We start from the raw sequence: 24219 nt of genomic DNA, 5'->3' as shown, positions 1-24219 counted from the left end.
AAAGGTATACCATTCAGACCCACAAAATGTGAGATGAAGCTGGGGAGCGAAGAAACGTGGCACTCTCCTAATCCCTCAGAAGCCGGCTGTGATTTACCCCGCCCAGCACCTCAACCTGTGCCCACACCCTCACTTGGACGCCCATGTCCACGTCCACATCCTCGACCCTTACCCCTACTCCTCATCATGTCGGATAAAGGATAAAGCAGGGCCCAAATAAATTAACCCACTGTGTAGCACTGAGAACTGGGGCTAATTCACCGCACACAGAGACTTGTAGATACTGGAGTCTCCATGCTGTGACAGAAAAAATTAAACTGCTGTCTTGCGCTGATACCTAGGGGTAATTTATCGCTCACAGAGCCTTGTAGATAAGAGAGGCTTTACGGAGTGGCAGAAAAAATTAATAGTAAACTATAATAGTAAACTATTAACCCAGTGGATAGTGCTGATAACTGCGGCTACTTCACCCAACACAGTAAATGGTAGATGTCAGATGCTCTGCACAGCCCCAGAAAAAATTAGCAGACTGTTTACCGATAACAACTCTGGCTAATTCACCGCACATAGCAATTGGGAGATGTGAGATGCTCTGCACAGCCCCAGAAAAAAATTAGCCCACTGTTTCGCGATGAGAATTACAGCTACTTCACCACTAGAGATGAGCGAACGTACTCGGATAAGCACTACTCGTCCGAGTAATGTGCCTTATCCGAGTACCGCTGTACTCGTCTTGAAAGATTCGGGACGCGCTGCGGAGCGGGGAGCTGCAGGGGAGAGCGGGGAGGAACGGAGGGGAGATCTTTCTCGCCTTCTCTCCCGCCCGCTCTGCCCCGCTCCCCGCTGCGACTCACCTGTCAGCAGCGGAGCGCCCCGAATCTTTCAAGACGAGCACAGCGGTACTCGGATAAGGCACATTACTCGGATGAGTAGTGCTTATCCGAGTACGTTCGCTCATCTCTATTCACCACACATAGCGATTGGGAAATGTGAGATACTCTGCTGAGCCCCAGAAAAAATTAACGGGCTGTTTAGCGATGAGAACTCCAGCTACTTCACTGCACACAGCGAATAGAATATGTAAGATACTCTGCACAGCCCCAGAAAAAATTAGCCAACTGTTTAGCGATGAGAATTACAGCTACTTCACCGCACACAGCGATTAGGAGATGTGAGATACTCTGCAGAGCTCCAGAAGAATTTAACCCACTCTATAGCGATGAGAACTCTGGCTAATTCACCGCACACAGCAAATGGGAGATGTGAGACGCTCTGCACAGCCCCAGAAAAAATTAGCCCACTGTTTAGCGATGAAAATTACGGCTACTTCACCGCACACAGCGATTGGGAGATGTGAGATACTTTGCACTGCCCCAGAAAAAAATTAATGGACTGTTTAGCAATAAGAACTTCAGCTCATTCACCGCACACAGTGATTGGGAGATGGGAGATACTCTGCACAGGCCTAGATGCTTGAAAAAAAAAAATGGTGCATTACTGCTCCCAGCCAGCCTAAAAAATAATGCACACAATGAAGAGTAGCCCAAGGAAAGACTGTTAATGCACACAATGAGGAGTAGCCCTAAGAAGGACTGTTGGGTTCTTGAAGAGAGGATCCTACTCTAACACTTTCCCTATCTCAGCTGCAGCTCTTTCCCTAACCACTGCCAGCATGCGTCTGAGGTGAGCCACGGGCAGCCCCAGTTTAAGTACTCGGCGGTCACCTGATCCCGCCAGCCACTTACTGCTGTAGACGTGCACATGGCTGGCACGTCTCAGCAGGAAGTGGTAAAGCCTTCCCTGCATGTTTAGTGGCTAAAAAAATGGCACTTAACATGGGGGCAGGGGAGATGAAATTGACTCGAGTACCGCATGGTGCTTCACTCGAGTAACGAGCATCTCGAGTACCCTAATACTCGAGCGAGCATCAAGCTCTGACAAGTGTGCTCACTCACCTCTAAATAGAGCTCATTGATTATAATGTGCTCATTCACGTTTCTGTACTTTGTATGCACATTCCAGTAGTGCAAAAAAGTATAGAACATGTTCTATTTTTCTCTGTATTTGCACACCATAGGTCCCCATAGAATTCAATGGGGGTGTACAAATGTATGCAGTAAAGGCAAGAAAATGCGTGAAACACTGCGTAATTCCACTGGAAAAAGAATGCATCTGAAAATCATTAGACGAATTAGCCATTCCAATTGGTGCATCTTATTGTCATGCATGCAAGTTAACATGTCCTGCAGGCGGAAAAAGTAGAGTAAAATGCACCAATGCACACGCAAAAACACCTTGTTCAATGTGCAAGTATGTTGCACATACATTCATGTGAAGTTAGGCTTACTGTATGCCTTAGAAAAAATATTTCCAAAAAATAGAAACAAAAGTTGCAGTGTGGACAGCGGCCTAGTCAGAACCGGAAACAAGAACCAAACCCACAAATGAATGGTATAATTAATGTTAATCAATACCATTTCATGCAATTGTTCAAGCAGTTGTGTTTAACAAAAAAAAGACCAAGTACACTATGGGAACAAGAGTATTAGGACACTGCAGAAAAATCAACAAATATGCAAATATTGAGTTTGCCCAATGGTATGCTGGGAAGGGCATGGGTAAAATAAGAAGCTGCTCATTTTGTAATTACTATTCACTCATCCAATCGAGTGCTTGTGGGAAGAACTGGAGTGACAGGTATGACACCGCCACCTATGCCCATCTTCCCCACAATTTCTTCTTAAAGCCTGGCATGGGGAATGGTGGCTATTGCTGCCCAGACTAACAGATAAATTGTGGAAAGTATGCCTTAAAGTGTTACCGCTGTAATACAAGCAGAAGGAGGGCCGACATATTACTAAATAACATAATAAAGCACTTTTTCTGAACAACATGCAGTGTCCAAATACTATTGTCCATATAGTGTATGAATATAACTGTTAGGAGGCTGGTGGAGTACAGATGACCGGAACGGGGTCCCTACAATCAGCCCACTCCTGTATCTCTACCTACTTGCCCCCCTGGGTGACAACTGGGTGGCGGTCCCTGCTCTGACCTAATGACCGGGACCCCAAGGGAGAGGGACAGGAGACGGATGGTCAAACAAGCCAGGTCAAAAGATACTGAGAGCAAGACAACAAAGGGTGACACAGAGAGTAGTCAGGGAATACCAAGTCACATGCGCAGTACAAAAGGAGCAACACAGGAGCGGAGTCTAGGGCATAAATGGGTCAAAACTCAGAACAAACAAGAACAGTAAATGCAGGTGCTAGCAAAGCAAAGTCTAACCAAACACTGGCAACCTCTGCTAGCACTCAGCAGCCTTATATGTGAAAGGTGACACGCCTATAGGGGAGATGATAAGAACGGCGCTCCCCAGGGCCGTATACTATACAGAGAGCCATGCGGCTGGCCGGAGGGAGCGTGACCCGAGCACGGCAGGGCGCAAGCTGCCGGCGAGAGCGGCCAACCACCAACACGGTGGAACCTCGACCGAAGTCCCCCACAGTGACAGGAGGAGCATAGCGCCCGCCGTCCGCCAGCGCCCCCAGCGGTAGCCCTATACCTAACAATAACCTAACAACAGCATCATCATCATTGACAGATCTAGGAGGAGCATAAACATTTTAGAAAAAGAAGATAAAATAATCGGAAATCTTTTTGAACATGAAAAACATGTTCTCATGTCCCAGGTGGGATTATGAATCTTATGGAATAATATTTCATTTCTCATACAGATGGACAGCCGATGGAATGCGGACAAATAGGTGGAATGATGCAAAATCCACTAAGTGAGTACATTGTATGAGCAGAATATCTGCCTGTGCATTATTTTCTATACATATCACAGCCATATTTGCATCATTGTAATCTGTAATGTTGCCACATTTTTACTCTCCTCTATAATTTGACACATGTCATACCTTTAGGGTGGCTTCAGACGAGCGTGTTTTTGTGCGTGCATATGCACGCTCAAAACCACGCACCTATTACAAGCAATGCATTCCCTATGGTATGTTCTGATGTCCGTGTTTTACAGGTGCGTGCCCGCAAAGATAGGACATGCGTGCACAATAAGGAATGCACGCATTGTCTTCAATGGAGGTGCGGCTGCTGCCGGCGGCTCCATTGAAGACAATGCTCTGCCGGCACCCCGTAATTGTTTTTCAGGGAAGGGCTTTAAATATAAGCCCTTCCCTAAAAAAAACACAATTTTAGTGTTAAAAAAAAACTTACCTGTCCGCCACTACCGTGTCCCCGCGGGGATGAAGAACATATCTGCCGCATGTGGCAGATGTTTTCTTCATCCCCGTGGGGAATAAAGAATTCCCTGCTGCACCTGCCACATCTGTGACAGATGCTGCAATAAAGAATTCCCTACCACAACTGTCACAGATGACAGCTGCGGTAGCGGATCAAGCTGCTGGCATCCAGTAATTGTTTTTCAGGGAAGGGCTTTAAATATAAACCCTTTTCTGAAAAACAGGAGAAAATGGTGATAAAAATAAAATCTATACTCCCCTTTCTTCAGCTGCTGGGGCTCAGCTGCATCCAGCTGGCTCTTCTCTTGCACTGCTGTGAGGAGTATTCATTAGATGGGGGTTTTAATTCCCCACCTCCTGAATGGGCTGCCTCTAATTGGTTGAGCACTGTGACCAATCAGAGGCAGCGCTTAGCTGTCATTCAATACGCACCTATGTACGCACAAAAACACGCTTGTGTGAAGCCACCCTTAGTCCTTTATAGACCGGCCTATTTTGTACTTTTGCAACCAATAGATTTTCATTGTCACATTGCATGAACCATGACTCGTTAAAAAATCCATATGAGGTCTTGTTTTTTTTGGGACAAGTCATGTATTTTAATGTCTCCACTCTGGTGTACATATAATAGATAATGTGTTGTAAAACTTTGTCATCTCAATGTCATAGGTACAGTCCATTTCGTTAACAGGTGTGATGGTTTGATAGTACAGGGGGAGATTTACGAAAATATCCAGAACAAAAACTGTCTCTGTTGCCTATAGCAACCAATTGAATTATAGCTTCCAGCCCTCATAGTGCTCATGAAAAATGAAATCTGCTGTGTGATTGGTTGCAATGGACAGCAAAGACAGATTTTTTTTTAAACAGTTTTCATAAATCTGCTCCATAAACTTTGTCTGTGTCAATTTTCACCGGGAACCATGCAAAAATTAAAATGTTATTGAAGAATGTTTGGATTTGTTAGATAATCAACTTGTATTGATTTTATCTCCTTCACCACTGCCAATGGTAAATTTACATCACTTCTGCCTGGGCTCTGTGTAGCAGCGACGTGAATTTATGTCTGCCCCCAGCGGTGGGTAAAACAAGTGAAGAGGCTGTTATTAGATCATTACTGTCAGCCAATCACAGTGATTGGCAGAAAAGTTTGTATACTACAAACTTTCTCAGCATGTTAGCGCCGCTTCAGCATCTCCCCCCCTCTTTCCTCCCCTCTCCTGTCAGTGTGAGATCAGAGGAAAGAGAAACAGGACATAATGTGTAAAACAGCACATATTAAACCTTTCCGCTTATTAACCGCGATCAAATGATTGTAAAAATGCATACGACCGTGTGAAAGAGGCCTTAGGGCTTAGTCACACAGGCTTTATTTCGCACGATTTACAGGTGTGTGTGTGTGCAATCCGCATCTATATAGACCCAATGCTTTACAATGGGAGTGGTCACATGTCTGTTTTTTAATCGGATCTGGCAAAAAGTATAGGACACAGCAATTCGCAGAACTCATGTAACTGCATTCTGCGACAAATCCTTGTGTTCTGTGTATGTGCGCTCAACGGGGTCGGCGGCAGCAGCGCCAACCCCATTGAGAACATATACTTAAGATTGTTCTCCTCTTCTCAGCCAATCAGAGGCAGCACTCACTCACCCATTCAGGAATTCAGGAATGGGTGAGTGTTGCCACTGATTGGCTGAGTGCTGGGACCAATCAGAGGCAGCTCTCAGCTGTCATTCAATAGCTGAGAGCTGCCTCTGATTGGTCACAGTGCTCAGCCAATCAGAGGCAGCCCATTCAGCAGCTGATTTTAGGATGGTTTTCAGGGAAGGGCTTATATTTGAAGCCCTTCCCGGAAAATTAATAAAGCGATTGCCGGCAGCCCATTGCTTTCAATGGAGCCGGCTTTATTGGCGGCTCCATTGAATTCAATGGGAGAACATCGTTCTCCTCTGCCACCGCTGTGGCAGAAGATAGTGGGCAGCGCTCTTTTTGAGTGTACAAACGCCCATGTGATCGAGCCCTTTGGGTGGATAAATGCTGCTAGCAGCGTTTTTTCTGCTGTGACGCTGCTTCGGTCACGCGATTTTTTGAGTGCATCAGTTTTGCGCACAAAAAATTGTGCGAAAAAATGCCTGTCTGACTAAGCCCTTAGGCCTTAGTCAGACGGGCGTTTTTAGCCGCGATTTGCGCATGCGTCCGGCGATTTTATAAAACCATTGCTTTGCAATGGTATCGGACACATGAGCGCTTTCTATGCACTCGTCCGATAAATTATAGAACAGAAATCGCAGATCGCACCTATCTGCGATCTGCGATTCCTGTTCTCTTCTCTATATGCGCTCAATGGGGCCGGCGGCAGCAGTGCCGACCTCATTGAGAACATATAGAAGACAAATCATTCTTCTCTGCCACAGCTGTAACAGCTGTGACAGAGAAGAACGATGTTTGCCCATTGAATTCAATGGAGCCGGCAATACAGCCGCTCCATTGAAAGCAATGGGCTTGCTGGCGTGCGTGGGGTGAATTGTCGGGAAGGGCTTAAATATATAAGCCCTTCCCTGCAATTCATCCTAAAATGTGTTATAATAAAAAAAAATTGTATACTCACCTTTCCGCTGCAGCCGGAGTCCAGCCGCGGCCGCTGTCAGTTCTCCTGAACTGCTTCTCGGCACTATTTAGCCGGCGGGGCTTTAAAATCCCCGCCTGCTGAATGATCTGCCTCTGATTAGTCACAGCCCTGACCAATCAGAGGCAGGTTTCACTCACACACCCATTCATGAATTCATGAATGGGTGAGTGACTGCTGCCTCTCAGCGCTGAGCCAATCAGGGGCAGGTCTGACTCACATCCATTCATGAATTCATGAATGGGTGTGAGTGAGGCATGCCTCTGATTGGCTCAGCGCTGAGCCAATCAGGGGGCAGGTCTGACTCACACCCCCTTCACACCCACTGCAGGACGGCCGCGCGGAGCTGCCGGCTGCCGGGAGAAGGTGAGTATATATATATTTTTTATTTTTACACATTTTAGGATGAATTGCAGGGAAGGGCTTATATATTTAAGCCCTTCCCGACAATTCATCCCGGGCTCGCCCGCAGCGCATTGCTTTAAATGGAGCCGGCTCTATTGCCGTCTCCATTGAATGCAATGCGCTGGACAGCTCCGGCCCGTTTCTAATGAAACGCGGCTAGGAGCAGATTTTCGGGCGATTTGCGGGTGACTTGCGCGCAACGGTCACGCGATTTGCGGATGCGCATCCGTCATGCGATCCACAAATCGCGTGAAAAAACGCCCGTGTGACTAAGGCCTTACACAGTAATTTTACTGGACCAATCACTAATATTCTAAACAGGCAGGTTGACCTACAGGCAGAAGAGACCTATAGGCCAAAACTCAGATGCCATTGTATGGACAGACTTAGAGGCTGAGCCCTTTCCATACCAGGTGGGAACCAGCTGTAAGACATTCAGATCTTGGCTGTTTAACCACTTAGGTGCTGCTGTCAGTGCTGACAATGACATTTAAATAGTTGAACAGAGTGAGGTGTCTTTTTTAACCGTGACTGGTCAAACCCCATAACATAAACATGGGGTGCTATTTGGGTGTCATGGCAGTCTGGGGCCTAGTAAAGGCTCCCAGGGTTGCCATGGATTCTTTTCTTTTACTGTCTGTAGCTTTAAAATGATATTAAATGTACAATATACTGCAGTATATTGTAAGACGATCAAATAATTGCAATTTCAAGTCTCCTTGTTGAGCTAAACAAATATAGCAAAAATATGTAAAATAAAGATTTTAAAATTATTACAAAAAATGTAAAAATTAAAGAAAAACTGTTTCCAGTCATTCCATCAAAATAAATAAATAACACCACATTTGTAAAATTTAGCCTTAAGACAAATCAGTTTGGAGGCAAAATGCATCCACATCCGCTGCCCTGACAACTTAGCTTTGTTTCTTTTTGTGATCAGCGTATGCTTTAATGCAATTAATTTTGAAGCAATTTTTTAATATGTTTCCTAAATTTTTTCTAATGGAATCTTTCTTTTCCCATTCACAACATTCACCTTATCATTTTAAATGTATTTTATATGTAGTTCAATACACTTTTTGTTCCATTCTACCAGCTATTTTTATACTTACTAAAGTCCCCTCCAATACCATTGTCAACAGGAAATCCATAAAACGTCCTGCCACTCCTCCCAAATATTCCTCTACCTTCCTCTTTTATATAGAGCAGGGGTGTCAAACCCATTTACACCGAGGGCCACATCAGGCTTATGGTGACCTTCAAAGGGCCCATTGTAGGACAGTACAGTAAGGGCCGGTTCACACCAGCGTATTTGCGTACGTAATATGCAGTGAATAGAAGCCATTGATGTCAATGAGTTCATTCACATGATGTATATTTTCACACAGCTGACGTATTTTGTTGTGTACTACGCACCCTAATAGGTCATTGAAGTGAAGGGGCCGCGCAAATACGTGGCGAATGCGCAGGAAACCTATGTATTCACTGCATTCATTTGCTCACCATCTCAGTGGGCCCATCTGCGTTCTTTTTTGCGTGCCCAAATATGCAGGCATAAGCGACTTTCGATTGTGCAAATATGTAACGTATTTGTGCAACCAAAATATGATTACGCCCTAATAGTGACCTCTATAGTGCTCGCAGTAGTAATAGTGTCCCCTTTATTAGTCGTAGTACTAATAGTGACCGCTATAGTGGTCGTAGTAGTAATAGTGAATCTCATAGTGAACCCAGTAAAAATATTGACCCCCCACAGTGGGCCAATTAGTAATAGCAACCCCACAGTGGGCCAATTAGTAACAGTGTACCCCACAGTGGCCCCAGCAGTAAAAGGATACCCCACAGTACCCCAAGTAGTAACAGGGTACCCCACAGTAGCCCCAGTGGTAAGAGTAACCCCAACAGTAGTAATAACCCCCCTAACCCCACAGCAATATTATCCCCGTCAGTAATATTAACCCCCCCCCCACCACCACCACCAGCAGCAACATTAACCCCCCCCCACCACCACCAGCAGCAATATTAAACCCCACCACCAGCAATATTAACCCCCACCACCACCACCAGCAGCAGCAATATTAACCCCCCCCCGCCACAAGCAGCAATATTAACCCCCCCAACAGCAGCAATATTAAACCCCCCCTAACAGCAGCAATATTAACCCTCCCAACAGCAGCAATATTAACCCCCCACCTTAAAGTAGCCACCATTAACCCTCCTTGTTTCCCGAACCCATATACTTACCTACTCCCTGCTGTTAGTGCCGCTCCTCCTCTGCTCGCGCTGATTCCCAGGTGCACACTGACGTCAGTGTGTGTGCCCGGCACGCTTCCTCCCGAGTCCTCTCCTGCAGAACTGAAGAGCAGGGGACTCAGGGGAGGAGGATCCTGGCTGAACACTGACAGCAGTATGCGCTGGGATCAGCTGTAATAGCGCGATTACCAGCGGGGAGCTGCGGCACCCCAGCTGGTAATTGCTAGAGTGGTGAGCGGCCATCGGCATGCCGCGGACCACAGAAAATGAGACAGCAGGCCGGATTCGGCCCGTGGGCCTTTTGTTTGACACATGTGATATAGAGTGACCCTTCAAATTTTTCTTTTGATTTAATCAGAGTTTGTCTTATTAGTATGTTACTAATCCGGCATTATAGAACAACCAAAGCCTTGGGTTTAGGTGTGATATTGTTGTCTTACAACAGTGCTGTCTGATTTTCTAGCAATATCAGAGGTAACATATAATCTAACTCTTAAGTAATTACAATGGCTATTTTTATAATGATTGAAAGCTACAAACATCATTACAAATTTTATTTGTAATAGTTTGTTAATTATGGTAATTTAGTTATACAATCATTAAGAAATGTTGGGACATTTCTTGATTCCTAAAACTGCTTTTCAGATGGAGAAATTTCATCACAGACAGCTAACATTACATTAATTATGTATTAATACGTTCATATTTTGCATGAGGCAATTTAGTTGGTGCATTATGTCTGACAGATGCATTATCATAGGCAACTTTAACCAAATAGGTCTGTTATGGGGGTGTGTCAGAGTGAGAGAGGCCAAGGCAAAAATTAAAATGAGGACGAATTTAGCACTGATTGACACCACCAAGCCTTAAGCTATCTGGGAGTTGGTGATTATCTACCACTAATCTACTTACTTCTTCTTGGATTCATATCCTACTTTTGATCTCTAATGTTGTGTACTTTACAGACAGGAAACCCTTGCATGGGTTGTTGCCATCTTTTATGACAAACTAGGGCTGAGCTTTCTCCTCTAGGGATAGATGGTCTACAACTCGGATACGTATATCTTTGTCCTGTACTTTGTAATGGCCAATTGTTTCCCTTTTCACTTACCACTAAATTCTGAGGATAGAGTTTTGAACCTTTTTAAAGTATAAAAAGCAAAATGGTTCAGGGATGAACATTTACTTTAGTGTGCAGCCCATTGGAAAGGCAGAATCTAAAATGCCAGACCTTCCGTGCAAACAGTTTTGGGAGATGTAAATGCACTATTGTTTAACATTGTATGCAATTATATTTGCATCCAATCCCTTTGAATTCTTAAGAAAGTTATCCAGTGACATCTAGTTATTTAAAAACTGTCTCAGCGTAACACACGAACATAACAGAAGATGTACTTACCTTCCCAGCTCCCATTTTGCAGGTGCGCAGTCACCACTGGCCTTCACTTTCAGACGTAGGGAACAAGCAATTATATTAATGACATCATGGCCATGTACCCACTGCAGCCAATCACTGGCTCACTTCAGATGGACACATAACTTGGTGACATGACATCATTGCTCCTCACCCAGAAGTGAAGACCAGCGTGGCCCAGGCACCAGCAGAACAGAAGTGGCAGGGGAGCAGGAAAGGTGACTATGTCTTCTGTTATTTTCATACTACAGGCTGAGCCAGTCAGTTAGTGAAGTCTAGATGTTTTTGCATAACCTCTTAAACATTCAGGCTCCACTGAGCAATTGAGATTGAAGACAGTAGTATCAAATGAAAAGAGACTCCTAAATGTAAATCTAACTACAAGTTTCATTCACAGATTGGATTTTAAGGACCGCAGGAGGAAGAATCTTTGTTGCAGCTTTTCTAGAAAATACATTCTCCGCTGATGCGCCTGTATATGAAATCCTGGTGACTGGGACTTTACGTAGCACTACAGTAACTATCTCCATGAATGATGCTGACTTCAAGAAGAAAATCCAAGTTGGAAAAGGAGAAACAGCGACAGTTGAGCTTCCAAACAGCATGGAGAACAAAGGATCTGGGATTTATTCTCATGGAATCATCATCAAAGCCGATGCCGATATCACTGTCATGACCCGTAACTTTAAGAAAACCAGTGGAGATGTTGCTTTGATTTATCCAGTTGACCAGTGGGGAAAGGAATACCACATAATTACCCCTATCAATGGACCTTCAAAGCATTATGCACAGTTCGGTGTTCTTGCCCATGAAATGCCAACAACAGTCACCATTCTGCCCAGTACAGCTATCCAATACAATGGGAAAAATTATCAAAAGGGTGACAGGATGGTTGTGAAACTGGAGCCATTCCATCTTCTCCAGATTCAGAGTAAAGATGACCTATCAGGGACCATGATATCCTCTGATCACACTGTTACTGTCATGTCTGGTCATTCATGTGCTCCTAGTAATGGAGGTTGTAGCCATATATATGATTATCTCAGAGATAAAGAAAAATGGGGTAATTCCTACTTTGTCCCAGGCCTGTCCTTCCAGGGGGCAAATGACCTGGTTTTTATCTCGGGTAGTCAAAAAACTTGTATTCAGCACAAGTCAGGTGAGAAAATCATAAACTCCAATGTAGAAGCAGGAAAAATTATGACATTGAACGTTTCTGCGTCCTCACCCTTATCCATCCACAGCACAGAGAAAATACAGGTTTTATTTCATGGTACTGGTGGAACATTTAAAGGTAAACCCTTTGGCCCTTTCATGACTGTAATACCAGACATTGAGAGCTTCGACTTAACATATAACCTCATTGGACAGAAGGATATTGACAATAATTTGGCCATAATTGTAGCAAAAACATCAAAGGGACCAGAAATCACATTTAATGGAAAGACTCTAAAAGATGCTACGTGGAAGGCGTTCCCTCAATCTGAATATTCCTGGGCAGAATATAATTACGGTGGTGGCTCTAGTTCCAACACATTGCACCATTCCTCAACCCCTTTTGGTCTCCTAAACATTGGTTACTCAATGAATAAGGCCTATGGGTCACAGGCAGCGGCTATACAAGGTGTGTATGTTGTATTCTTTTTCATCTCACGTTTCGGTGCTTTTAGAACTTGTCTTAACTATTGTTGATGCTTTCTTTACAGCTCCTGGAGGTCCATTATGCAAGTCACATGGTAATTCACAGCTATACTTTACTGGGACCCAAAATAACAGTATTTGTAGAAATTTTATATTAAAAACTAGTAATTTTGCAGCAACTGTGGGCAGTGATAATGAGGATGATTCATCCACAGCTTCTCCATGTGTGTAGTTAATGTAACACATTTCATGGCAGGTAATGACTATGAGATTGCTGACCGAAAATAATCAACTGAATCGGTATTTAGGAATAATATGGCTCTCAGATACTACAGAGCTGTTTATGTCAGTTAACATACATTCACATGATTTCATCATTGTTCACAAAATCAACTAATAAATACAACTCAGCTTTGCTACATCTGTAATTTCTCTGACCAATATGTAGAAACTAGCACCAGTGGTAGCCACTTATTAATATAATATAATGAAAGGGATTGGAGTTAGTCAGAATATTTGCTTGCAAATAGTAAGCTGTAAGCTGCATTAGCTTCACAGCAGCGTTGAACCTTCTGTGGTGACATGTTTGCACGACAGCAACGGCTTGTCTCAACACTGGAAAACGCTTCATGATTACATGAAGGCTCGACTAGTGTTGGCGGCATTAGGACACTTGCTGAGGATTATGCTTCAATGTTGTTTGTCAATATGCATCACCAGCTATGTATGTTTACATTTGTGAGGTGTCATTTATTGGAGTCTCTGCTACATCACACACACACACAGCTCAGCTACATGCACGTCACAGACACACACAGCTCAGCTACATGCACGTCACAGACACACACGGCTCAGCTACATGCACGTAACAAAAAACACAGCTCTGCTACATGCATGTCACAGGCACACACAGCTCTGCTACATTCATGTCACACACACAGCTCTGTTACATGCATGTCACACACATGCAGCTCTCCTACGCACACTTTACAGAGAGTACAGCTCTGCTACATGCATGTGACACATGTGACTGATCATATGATCTGCATATTTTAGGACCTGGGATGACATCACCATCATGTGATCAGGGGCGGAGCTCAGAGCCCCAGTGACTGATCAAATGGTAGTGACATCATCTCATGTAACTCACACAGTCACTCATCAATCAATCACTCACAGACAGGTAGTCGTTAGCATTTTGATAATAAACATACAGTGTTTATTAAAATGGAAGCCTACAGGACTTCACCAGAGCAGCCCCGGTCCTCCAGAACGTTCTATCCCAAGGCATCCGGATGAATGCACCGAATTTCAGACGCGCCTTAAAAACACACCTCTTCAGGGAGGCATACCAAATCCCCTTACCTAGTCCCTCGCCCCTCCCTATGGCTCCCCACACCTTCCACCCTGCCTATCACATACGACCTCCACCCCTGCATCTCCTTACCACCCAAACCCCTTTGCTTTCTAATAACTGTTTTCCACATGAAATCCCCGACTGCCTGTGTTCCCCCCCCCGCCCCCCTTGTACCTCCTGTACCACCCCCACCCCATTTGTTTCAAACTGATTGTTTCTCACATTGTAATTGTTGTATTGTTTGCATTTCTCCCATGCTTGAAAACGCTGCAGAATAAGTTGGCGCTATACAAATATAGATTATTATTATTATTAAGTTATAAGAACAGAAAGGGTTTCCAAAGTGAGAACTATACTTATTGAAATAGAAAGAGTAAAGGTATGAAAATCTAGGAAAAGCTGAGGGGAAGGAGATGTAGGAGCCAACGCTACACTAACGACTACAAGTGAGGAGTTAGAAGACACCAAGTATAGAATATAAGACAGGTGAAGTCAAAAAACGGCAGAGACTCACAAATACTGAACACAACCTGTTTTTTTTTTCAGTTCTGAAGGCTTCATTCAAAACGATTATTGGTAATCTTCATCTGCTCTCAGTAGTAACCCTGTATATAAGTTGTATATACTATAGACTGACTCTAGATCATATATAGATAGTATCTAGACTGTATATGCATGGAATATAGACTGTGAGTAGATGGTGTACACATTGTATATAGACTGTGTATAGATAGTGTATACATTGTATATAGACAGTATAGATTCTGTATATATTATATATTGATAGTATATATGTTGTGTATAAATTGTACATGGGCTGTATATACCAGAGTTCCCAGCGGTCCTGGATCCAGTGGCACGGTCCTGGATTTCTGGGTCTGTTGTGCTGTCCCAGGAAGTCCTCTGGAATGTGTTTAGGCCACTGTTGTTACTCCATCATGGACCCTTGCTGGTATCTGAGGGCATCAAGCTGCAGCCCGCAGCTAGAGATGAGCGAGCACGCTCAGTTAAGGTAGACACTCGAGCGAGCATCGCTTTTCTGGAGTATCTGCATACTTGTCCAAGCAAATACGGGGGGGGGGGGAGGGGGGTGACAGAGAGAGATCTCTCTCACTCTCCCCGCCTTCCCCCGCATTTGCTCGGACGAGTATGCAGATACTCCAGAAAAGCGATGCTCGCTCGAGTGTCTACCTTAACCGAGCGTGCTCGCTCATCTCTACCCGCAGCACCCTGCTGGGATAAAAAAACATGGTTGCTGGAAACTTGTTTTTACTTTTTTTTTGTCCACATAGCAAACTTGAATTTGCGATTGTTTAATTGCATTATATCACATTTTGGCCGGCAGTCTTTGCGATGGAGATGGGCCACAGGTGCTCCTTCATAGGCATTCATTCATGGTAGCCTTGTGGGTCTTAAGAAGGCCCCTGGTTGCCATGCTATCTAATCGTGGGAGGCTGGGGACCTTTGAGACCCCTAAACATCAATTGGGGCATGTAAAGAGTAAATATCCGCTATCAGTGCTCACTCTGATCGCAGCTGTTTCCGCTATGTGTCAGCTGTCAGAAATAGCTGTCACCCACCATGTTTGGAGAGGAATTGGCTTCGATCCTGCCTGATACCAACCCCGATGCTGGAGGTTGTACATGTATGCCCAAAAATGTCAAGGAGTTAAGCTGCATCCGTTTCCCCTCTCTGCTGTAGTCCGCAGCTATGGCGCACCTTGTCCCCTTGTACCTAAATTCTAATTCATTCTAAATTCCCTCATAATGTAAAATTTCTGTTTCAGCTCATGGTCCAGCAAAAGCCTTAGAAAAAGGCACACTTGAAGCAAGTAGGTATAAAGCAGCGGTCTACGTGTAAACTGTATAGCTGCCGTGGTGGGCTGCTTGTCCACGTAACATTGTATCAGTTGTCACTGTACATAGTCTGGACATAGGTTGAATGGTATGTAGTAGAGATGAGCGAACACCAAAATGTTCGGGTGTTCGTTATTCGTAACGAACTTCCCGTGATGCTCGAGGGTTCGTTTCGAACAACGAACCCCATTGAAGTCAATGGGCGACCAGAACATTTTTGTATTTCGCCGATGCTCGCTAAGGTTTTCATGTGTGAAAATCTGGGCAATTCAGGAAAGTGATGGGAATGACACAGTGACGGATAGGGCAGGCGAGGGGCTTCATGTTGGGCTGCATCTCAAGTTCCCAGGTCCCACTATTAAGCCACAATACCGGCAAGAGTGGGCCCCCCCCCTCCCAACAACTTTTACTTCTGAAAAGCCCTCATTAGCATGGCATACCTTTGCTAAGCACCACACTACCTCCAACAAAGCACAATCACTGCCTGCATGACACTCCACTGACACTTCTCCTGGGTTACATGCTGCCCAACCGCCCCCCCTCCCCCCCACAGCGCACACCAAAGTGTCCCTGCGCAGCCTTCAGCTGCCCTCATGCCACACCACGCTCATGTCTATTTAGAATTGCGTCTGCCATGACGAGGGACCGCAGGCACACACTGCAGAGGTTGGCACGGCTAGGCAGCGACCCTCTTTAAAAGTGGCGGAGCGATAGCCCACAATGCTGTACAGAAGCAATGAGAAATAGAATCCTGTGCCACCGCCATCAGGAGCTGCACACGTGGGCATAGCAATGGGGAACCTATGTGCCACACACTATTCATTCTGTCAAGGTGTCTGCATGCCCCAGTCAGACCGGGCTTTTTAATTCATAGACACAGGCAGGTACAACTCCCTATTGTGAAGTCCCTGTCGACCCACAGCATGGGTGGCTCCCTGGAACCCACCGGCGGTACACAGAAATATCCCATTGCATTGCCCAACACAGCTGAGGTAGTAATGTCGTGCTTAATGCAGGTGGGCTTCGGCCCACACTGCATGCCCCAGTCTGACTGGGGTTCTTTATAAGTGTACAGATGTAGTAAAAACTCCGTGTGCACCTACAGCATGGGTGGGTGCCAGGAAGCCACCGGCGGTACATAGAAATATCCCATTGCATTGCCCAACACAGCTGAGGTAGTAATGTTGTGCTTAACCCTTTCCAATCCAATTTGTATATGGTTTTCCTAGGGGGCTTACTCTTTTTCTGCTGTTATACAACGGCGCTATATGCTGGCTAAAGCCAGTACTGCATGAGCTGACACGTAGGATAGGCTCCGACAGCAGAGAGGCTGGCAATATACAGTAAGAGAACCCCGACGGACGTCTACCAACAACGGAGCTGTACAGCCTTAAACCCTAATGTCTTCACAGGTCACACAGTGGACTGGAAAGGGTTAATGCAGGTGGGTTTCGGCCCACACTGCATGCCCCAGTCAGACTGGGGTTCTTTACAAGTGGACACATGTAGGTTTAACTCCCTGTGGACCCACTGCCTGGGTGGGTGCCAGGAAGCCACCGGCGGTACATAGAAATATCCCATTGCATTGCCCAACACAGCTGAGGTAGTAATGTCGTGCGTAATACAGGTGGGCTTCGGCCCACACTGCATGCCCCAGTCAGACTGGGGTTCTTTACAAGTGGACACATGTAGGTTTAACTCCCTGTGGACCCACTGCCTGGGTGGGTGCCAGGAAGCCACCGGCGGTACATAGACATATCCCATTGCATTGCCCAACACAGCTGAGGTAACGTCAGCTGTAATGCAGGTGGGCTAAAAATTAATTTGATTACACTGTAGGCGAGGGCCCACAAAAATTGCTGTATCAACAGTACTAATGTACATCCCAAAAATTGGCCATGGCCAGCCAAGAGGGCAGGTGAAACCCATTAATCGCTTTGGTTAATGTGGCTTAAGTGGTAACTAGGCCTGGAGGCAGCCCAGTGTAACGAAAAATTGGTTCAAGTTAAAGTTCCAATGCTTTTAAGCGCATTGAAACTTATAAAAATTGTTCTGAAAAATTATTTGAGTGAGCCTTGTGGCCCTAAGAAAAATTGCCCGTTCAGCGTGATTACGTGAGGTTTCAGGAGGAGGAGCAGGAGGAGGAGGAGGAGGAATATTAGACACAGATTGATGAAGCAGAAATGTCCCCGTTTTGGATGGTGAGAGAGAACGTAGCTTCCATCCGCGGGTGCAGCCTACGTATTGCTTACGTATCGCTGCTGTCCGCTGGTGGAGAACAGAAGTCTGGGGAAATCCAGCCTTTGTTCATCTTGATGAGTGTTAGCCTGTCGGCACTGTCGGTTGACAAGCGGCTACGCTTATCTGTGATGATTCCCCCAGCCGCACTAAACACCCTCTCCGACAACACGCTAGCCGCAGGACAAGCAAGCACCTCAAGGGCATACAGGGCTAGTTCAGGCCACGTGTCCAGCTTCGACACCCAGTAGTTGTAGGGGGCAGAGGCGTCACCAAGGATGGTCGTGCGATCCGCTACGTACTCCCTCACCATCCTTTTGCAGTGCTCCCGCCGACTCAGCCGTGACTGGGGAGCGGTGACACAGTCTTGGTGGGGAGCCATAAAGCTGGCCAGGCCCTTAAAGACTGTTGCACTGCCTGGGATGTACATGCTGCTCGATCTACGCACATCCCCTGCAACATGGCCCTCGGAACTGCGCCTTCTGCCACTAGCGCTGTCGGCTGGGAATTTTACCATCAGCTTGTCCGCAAGGGTCCTGTGGTATAGCAACACTCTCGAACCCCTTTCCTCTTCGGGAATCAGAGTGGGCAGGTTCTCCTTATACCGTGGATCGAGCAGTGTGTACACCCAGTAATCCGTAGTGGCCAGAATGCGTGCAACGCGAGGGTCACGAGAAAGGCATCCTAACATGAAGTCAGCCATGTGTGCCAGGGTACCTGTACGCAACACATGGCTGTCTTCACTAGGAAGATCACTTTCAGGATCCTCCTCCTCCTCCTCCTCCTCCTCCTCAGGCCATACACGCTGAAAGGATGACAGGCAATCAGCCGGTGTACCGTCAGCAGCGGCCCAAGCTGTCTCTTCCCCCTCCTCCTCATCCTCCTCATGCTCCTCCTCCTCCTCCTGTACGCGCTGAGAAATAGACAGGAGGGTGCCCTGACTATCCAGCGGCATACTGTCTTCCCCCGCCCCCGTTTCCGAGCGCAAAGCAGCTGCCTTTATGGTTTGCAGGGAATTTCTCAAGATGCATAGCAGAGGAATGGTGACGCTAATGATTGTAGCATCGCCGCTCACCACCTGGGTAGACTCCTCAAAATTACCAAGGACATGGCAGATGTCTGCCAACCAGGCCCACTCTTCTGAAAGGAATTGAGGAGGCTGACTCCCACTGCGCCGCCCATGTTGGAGTTGGTATTCGACTATAGCTCTCCGCTGTTCATAGAGCCTGGCCAACATGTGGAGCGTAGAGTTCCACCGTGTGGGCACGTCGCACAGCAGTCGGTGCACTGGCAGCTTAAAGTGATGTTGCAGGGTGCGCAGGGTGGCAGCGTCCGTGTGGGACTTGCGGAAATGTGCGCAGAGCCGGCGCGCCTTTACGAGCAGGTCTGACAAGCGTGGGTAGCTTTTCAGAAAGCGCTGAACCACCAAATTAAAGACGTGGGCCAGGCATGGCACGTGCGTGAGGCTGCCGAGCTGCAGAGCCGCCACCAGGTTATGGCCGTTGTCACACACGACCATGCCCGGTTGGAGGCTCAGCGGCGCAAGCCAGCGGTCGGTCTGCTGTGTCAGACCCTGCAGCAGTTCGTGGGCCGTGTGCCTCTTATCGCCTAAGCTGAGTAGTTTCAGCACGGCCTGCTGACGCTTGCCCACCGCTGTGCTGCCACACCGCGCGACACCGACTGCTGGCGACATGCTGCTGCTAACAAATCTTGATTGTGAGACAGAGGAGGAGGAGGAGGAGGAGGGTGCTTTAGTGGAGGAAGCATACACCTCCGCAGATACCAGCACCGAGCTGGGGCCCGCAATTCTGGGGGTGGGTAGGACGTGAGCGGTCCCAGGCTCTGACTCTGTCCCAGCCTCCACTAAATTCACCCAATGTGCCGTCAGGGAGATGTAGTGGCCCTGCCCGCCTGTGCTTGTCCACGTGTCCGTAGTTAAGTGGACCGTGGCAGTAACCGCGTTGGTGAGGGCGCGCACAATGTTGCGGGAGACGTGGTCGTGCAGGGCTGGGACGGCACATCGGGAAAAGTAGTGGCGACTGGGAACTGAGTAGCGCGGGGCCGCCGCCTCCATGATACTTTTGAAGGACTCCGTTTCCACAACCCTATACGGCAGCATCTCAAGGCTGATGAATTTTGCGATGCGGACGGTTAACGTTTGAGCGTGCGGGTGCGTGGCGGCGTACTTGCGCTTGCGCTCGAACACTTGCGCAAGCGACGGCTGAACGGTGCGCTGAACTACACTGCTGGATGGGGCCGAGGACAGCGGAGATGAGGGTGTGGGTGCAGGCCATGAGGCGGTAGTGCCTGTGTCCTGAGAGGGGGGTTGCATCTCAGTGGCAGGTTGGGGCACAGGGGGAGAGGCAGGGGTGCAAACCGGAGGCGGTGAACGGCCTTTGTCCCACCTTGCGGGGTGCTTGGCCATCATATGTCTGCGCATGGTGGTGGTGGTGAGGCTGTTGGTGTTGGCTCCCCGGCTGAGCTTTGCGCGACAAAGGTTGCACACCACTGTTCGTCGGTCGTCAGGCGTCTCTGTGAAAAACTGCCAGACCTTAGAGCACCTCGGCCTCCGCAGGGTGGCATGGCGCGAGGGGGCGCTTTGGGAAACACTTGGTGGATTATTCGGTCTGGCCCTGCCTCTACCCCTGGCCCTGGACACCGCACTGCCTCTTGCAACCTGCCCTGCTGATGCCCTTGACTCCCCCTCTGAAGACCTGTCCTCCTGAGTAAGCGTTGCACACCAGGTGGGGTCAGTCACCTCATCGTCCTGCTGCTCTTCCTCCGAATCCTCTGTGCGCTGCTCCCTGGGACTTACTGCCCTTACTACTACCTCACTGCAAGACAACTGTGTCTGATCGTCATCGTCCTCCTGACCCACAGAAAGTTGTTGAGACAGTTGGCGGAAGTCCCCAGCCTCTTCCCCCGGACCCCGGGAACTTTCGAATGGTTGGGCATCAGTGACGATAAACTCCTCTGGTGGGAGAGGAACCGCTGCTGCCCAATCTAAGCAGGGGCCCGAGAACAGTTCCTGGGAGTGCTCCCGCTCCTGAGCAGGTGTTATTGTAGTGGAGTGAGGAGGCTGGGAGGAAGGAGGAGCAGCAGACAGAGGATTCGGATTGGCAGCAGTGGACGGCGCAGAACTGCGGGTAGACGATAGGTTGCTCGAAGCACTTTCTGCCATCCAGGACAGGACCTGCTCACACTGCTCATTTTCTAATAACCGTCTCCCGCGTGGACCCATTAATTGGGCGATGAATGTGGGGACGCCAGAAACGTGCCTCTCTCCTAATCGCGCAGTAGTCGGCTGCGACACACCTGGATCAGGAGCTTGGCCTGTGCCCACACCCTGACTTGGCCCTCCGCGTCCTCGGCCGCGTCCACGTCCTCTAGCCTACCCCTACCCCTCAGCATGCTGTATTACCAGTGATTTGATTTCACAGGCAGGAAATAAATTGGCGCAAGACTGCAGGCCAAATATAATTTTTGCCCTTTTTGGAAAACGAAAGGCCCCACTGCCTCTAGTGAATGAATTATCTAAGTTTAATAACTGTGCTGTGTCCCTGCTTATGTGTCACAGAACGTGAGGGTAGAAGAGTTATTATAACTCTTGGAGAGCAGGTATTTTTTTCCCAATTAAGGAAAGCAAATGGCGAAGCCAGCAGTAAAGCGTAGCTGGGTGCGTATGATTTAGCACTGTTCTTCACGCAGCTCGCACGTCTCCACCGCCCGTAAGGACGGACAGAGGCTGGACAAATAGATTTGTTTTCAGTTTTTTCCCACCAACAGGCAGCACTGCGTATATTCAATGAACATGAGAAGTTTAATAACTGTGCTGTGTCCCTGCTTATGTGTCACAGAACGTGAGGGTAGCAGAGTTATTATAACTCTGGCAGAGCAGGTATTTTTTTCCCAATTAAGGAAAGCAAATGGCGAAGCCAGCAGTAAAGCGTAGCTGGGTGCGTATGATTTAGCAATGTTTTTCACGCAGCTCACACGTCTCCACAGGCGTAAGGACGGACAGAGGCTGGACAAATAGATTTGTTTTCAGTTTTTTCCCACCAACAGGCAGCACTGCGTATATTCAATGAACATGAGAAGTTTAATAACTGTGCTGTGTCCCTGCTTATGTGTCACAGAACGTGAGGGTAGCAGAGTTATTATAACTCTGGCAGAGCAGGTATTTTTTTCCCAATTAAGGAAAGCAAATGGCGAAGCCAGCAGTAAAGCGTAGCTGGGTGCGTATGATTTAGCAATGTTTTTCACGCAGCTCACACGTCTCCACAGGCGTAAGGACGGACAGAGGCTGGACAAATAGATTTGTTTTCAGTTTTTTCCCACCAACAGGCAGCACTGCGTATATTCAATGAACATGAGAAGTTTAATAACTGTGCTGTGTCCCTGCTTATGTGTCACAGAACGTGAGGGTAGCAGAGTTATTATAACTCTGGCAGAGCAGGTATTTTTTTCCCAATTAAGGAAAGCAAATGGCGAAGCCAGCAGTAAAGCGTAGCTGGGTGCGTATGATTTAGCAATGTTTTTCACGCAGCTCACACGTGTCCACAGGCGTTAGGACGGACAGAGGCTGGACAAATAGATTTGTTTTCAGTTTTTTCCCACCAACAGGCAGCACTGCGTATATTCTATGAATAATAACTGTGTTGTGGCCCTGCCTATACAATTCTTTCCCTGCAGTATCAATGGAGGGTGGAATGCTCTGCAGAGGCGATTTTGAGAAGCCCAAAAAAAATGCAGCACAGCTAACAGCAGCCTGGACAGTATTGCACACGGATAAATATGGCCCTAGAAAGGACCGTTGAGGTTCTTGAAGGCTACACTCACTCCTAACACTCTCCCTGCCTATGCAGCACTTCTGTCCCTAATGCCAGGTGCAACGGTCTGCAGAGGCGATTTTGAGAAAAAAAAAAATCCCACTGCTAACAGCAGCCAACACACAGCTATCAGTGGCCCTAATAAGGACCTTTGGGGGGTCTTGAAGCCTACACTAACTACCAATTCTTTCCCTACAGCAGCTCCAGTATAAACAGCACTGTCCCTCATCTAACTCACACCGCATCTGAGGCGAGCCGCGGGAGGGGCCGACTTTTATATTAGGCGAACACCTGATCTCGCCAGCCACTCACAGCAGGGGGGTGGTATAGGGCTTAAACGTTGCAGGGGGAAGTTGTAATGCCTTCCCTGTCTTTCAATTGGCCAGAAAAGCGCGCTAACGTCTCAGGGAAGGAAGTGAAAGTAACCAGAACACCGCATGGTGTTCGTTACGAATAACGAACATCCCGAACACCCTAATATTCGCACGAATATCAAGCTCGGACGAACGCGTTCGCTCATCTCTAGTATGTAGACATAGAACTTCTAAGGGGAGTGACATTTTTGGGTGCGTCTGGTTTCTGCGGTGTACAAACTGCAACACAGATGACATGATAGCTTTATTCTATGGGTCAGTATGATTACCACCATTCCAAATTTATTTAGTTTTTTTGCTGTACTACTTTTATTTTTTAGATATTTCATTTTTAAAAACTTTTCTTCAACCATTTTCTGAGAGCCCTAACTTTTTTATAATTCTGTGCGAGGGCTATTTTTTTGCTGGACATCCTGTAGTTTCTATTGGTACCAGTTTGGTGTAAATACAACTTTTCGATTTCTTATTAATATCTTTTATCTTGGAGACAGAGTGACCAAAAAAAACACAATTTTGGTGTTTATATTTTTTTCACTATGTGGGGTAAATGATGCATTACTTTGATAGATCAGACTTTTTAATGGATGCATTGATAATAAATATTTTTTTTGTTTTAATATTTAGATTCATTAATTATAAATATGGCAAAAAAGGGAAGTTAAAAATGTTATTACTTTTTTTATTCCCCTCCACACACCCTGAGCCTGCAGAATGTAACTGTATGACCTGTAGCGTTCAGAGGTTTAAGACATTGTGAACTGTGCGCTATCCCCTATCTCATAATAGGGGATAATTTGCAGATGGTTGGGGGGCTGACCACTGGGCCCCCAATCAAACCTGAGAACGGGGCTCTGGCACATCTCGAAATGTTGACAGTAGCGGTCACACATGTGTTGCTGTTGTTTTAACTTCATTTAGAATGCTGGAGCTGAGCACTTGAATTTGGCCATCTGCAGTGGTTGC

The 24219-nt window shown here is 46.8% G+C and overlaps 1 protein-coding gene and 1 long non-coding RNA gene across 2 annotated transcripts in view; one reads left to right on the top strand and one right to left on the bottom strand.

Moving 5' to 3' along the window:
• Positions 1 to 24219, bottom strand: part of LOC136631935 (uncharacterized) — an 808093-nt gene that overhangs the window by 462368 nt on the left and 321506 nt on the right. The window lies entirely within an intron of this gene.
• Positions 1 to 24219, top strand: part of LOC136631932 (IgGFc-binding protein-like) — a 173905-nt gene that overhangs the window by 140107 nt on the left and 9579 nt on the right. Inside the window, exons 3-7 of the mRNA XM_066606424.1 lie at positions 3738 to 3791; positions 11359 to 12585; positions 12668 to 12697; positions 14506 to 14535; positions 15746 to 15790. Of these exons, the coding sequence (XP_066462521.1) occupies positions 3738 to 3791; positions 11359 to 12585; positions 12668 to 12697; positions 14506 to 14535; positions 15746 to 15790 (1386 nt within the window). The remainder of the gene's footprint in view (positions 1 to 3737; positions 3792 to 11358; positions 12586 to 12667; positions 12698 to 14505; positions 14536 to 15745; positions 15791 to 24219) is intronic.

The sequence above is a fragment of the Eleutherodactylus coqui genome, chromosome 6, assembly GCF_035609145.1.
Source record: "Eleutherodactylus coqui strain aEleCoq1 chromosome 6, aEleCoq1.hap1, whole genome shotgun sequence".
Classification (NCBI taxonomy): domain Eukaryota; kingdom Metazoa; phylum Chordata; class Amphibia; order Anura; family Eleutherodactylidae; genus Eleutherodactylus; species Eleutherodactylus coqui.
This window is presented reverse-complemented; position numbering and strand designations above follow the sequence as displayed.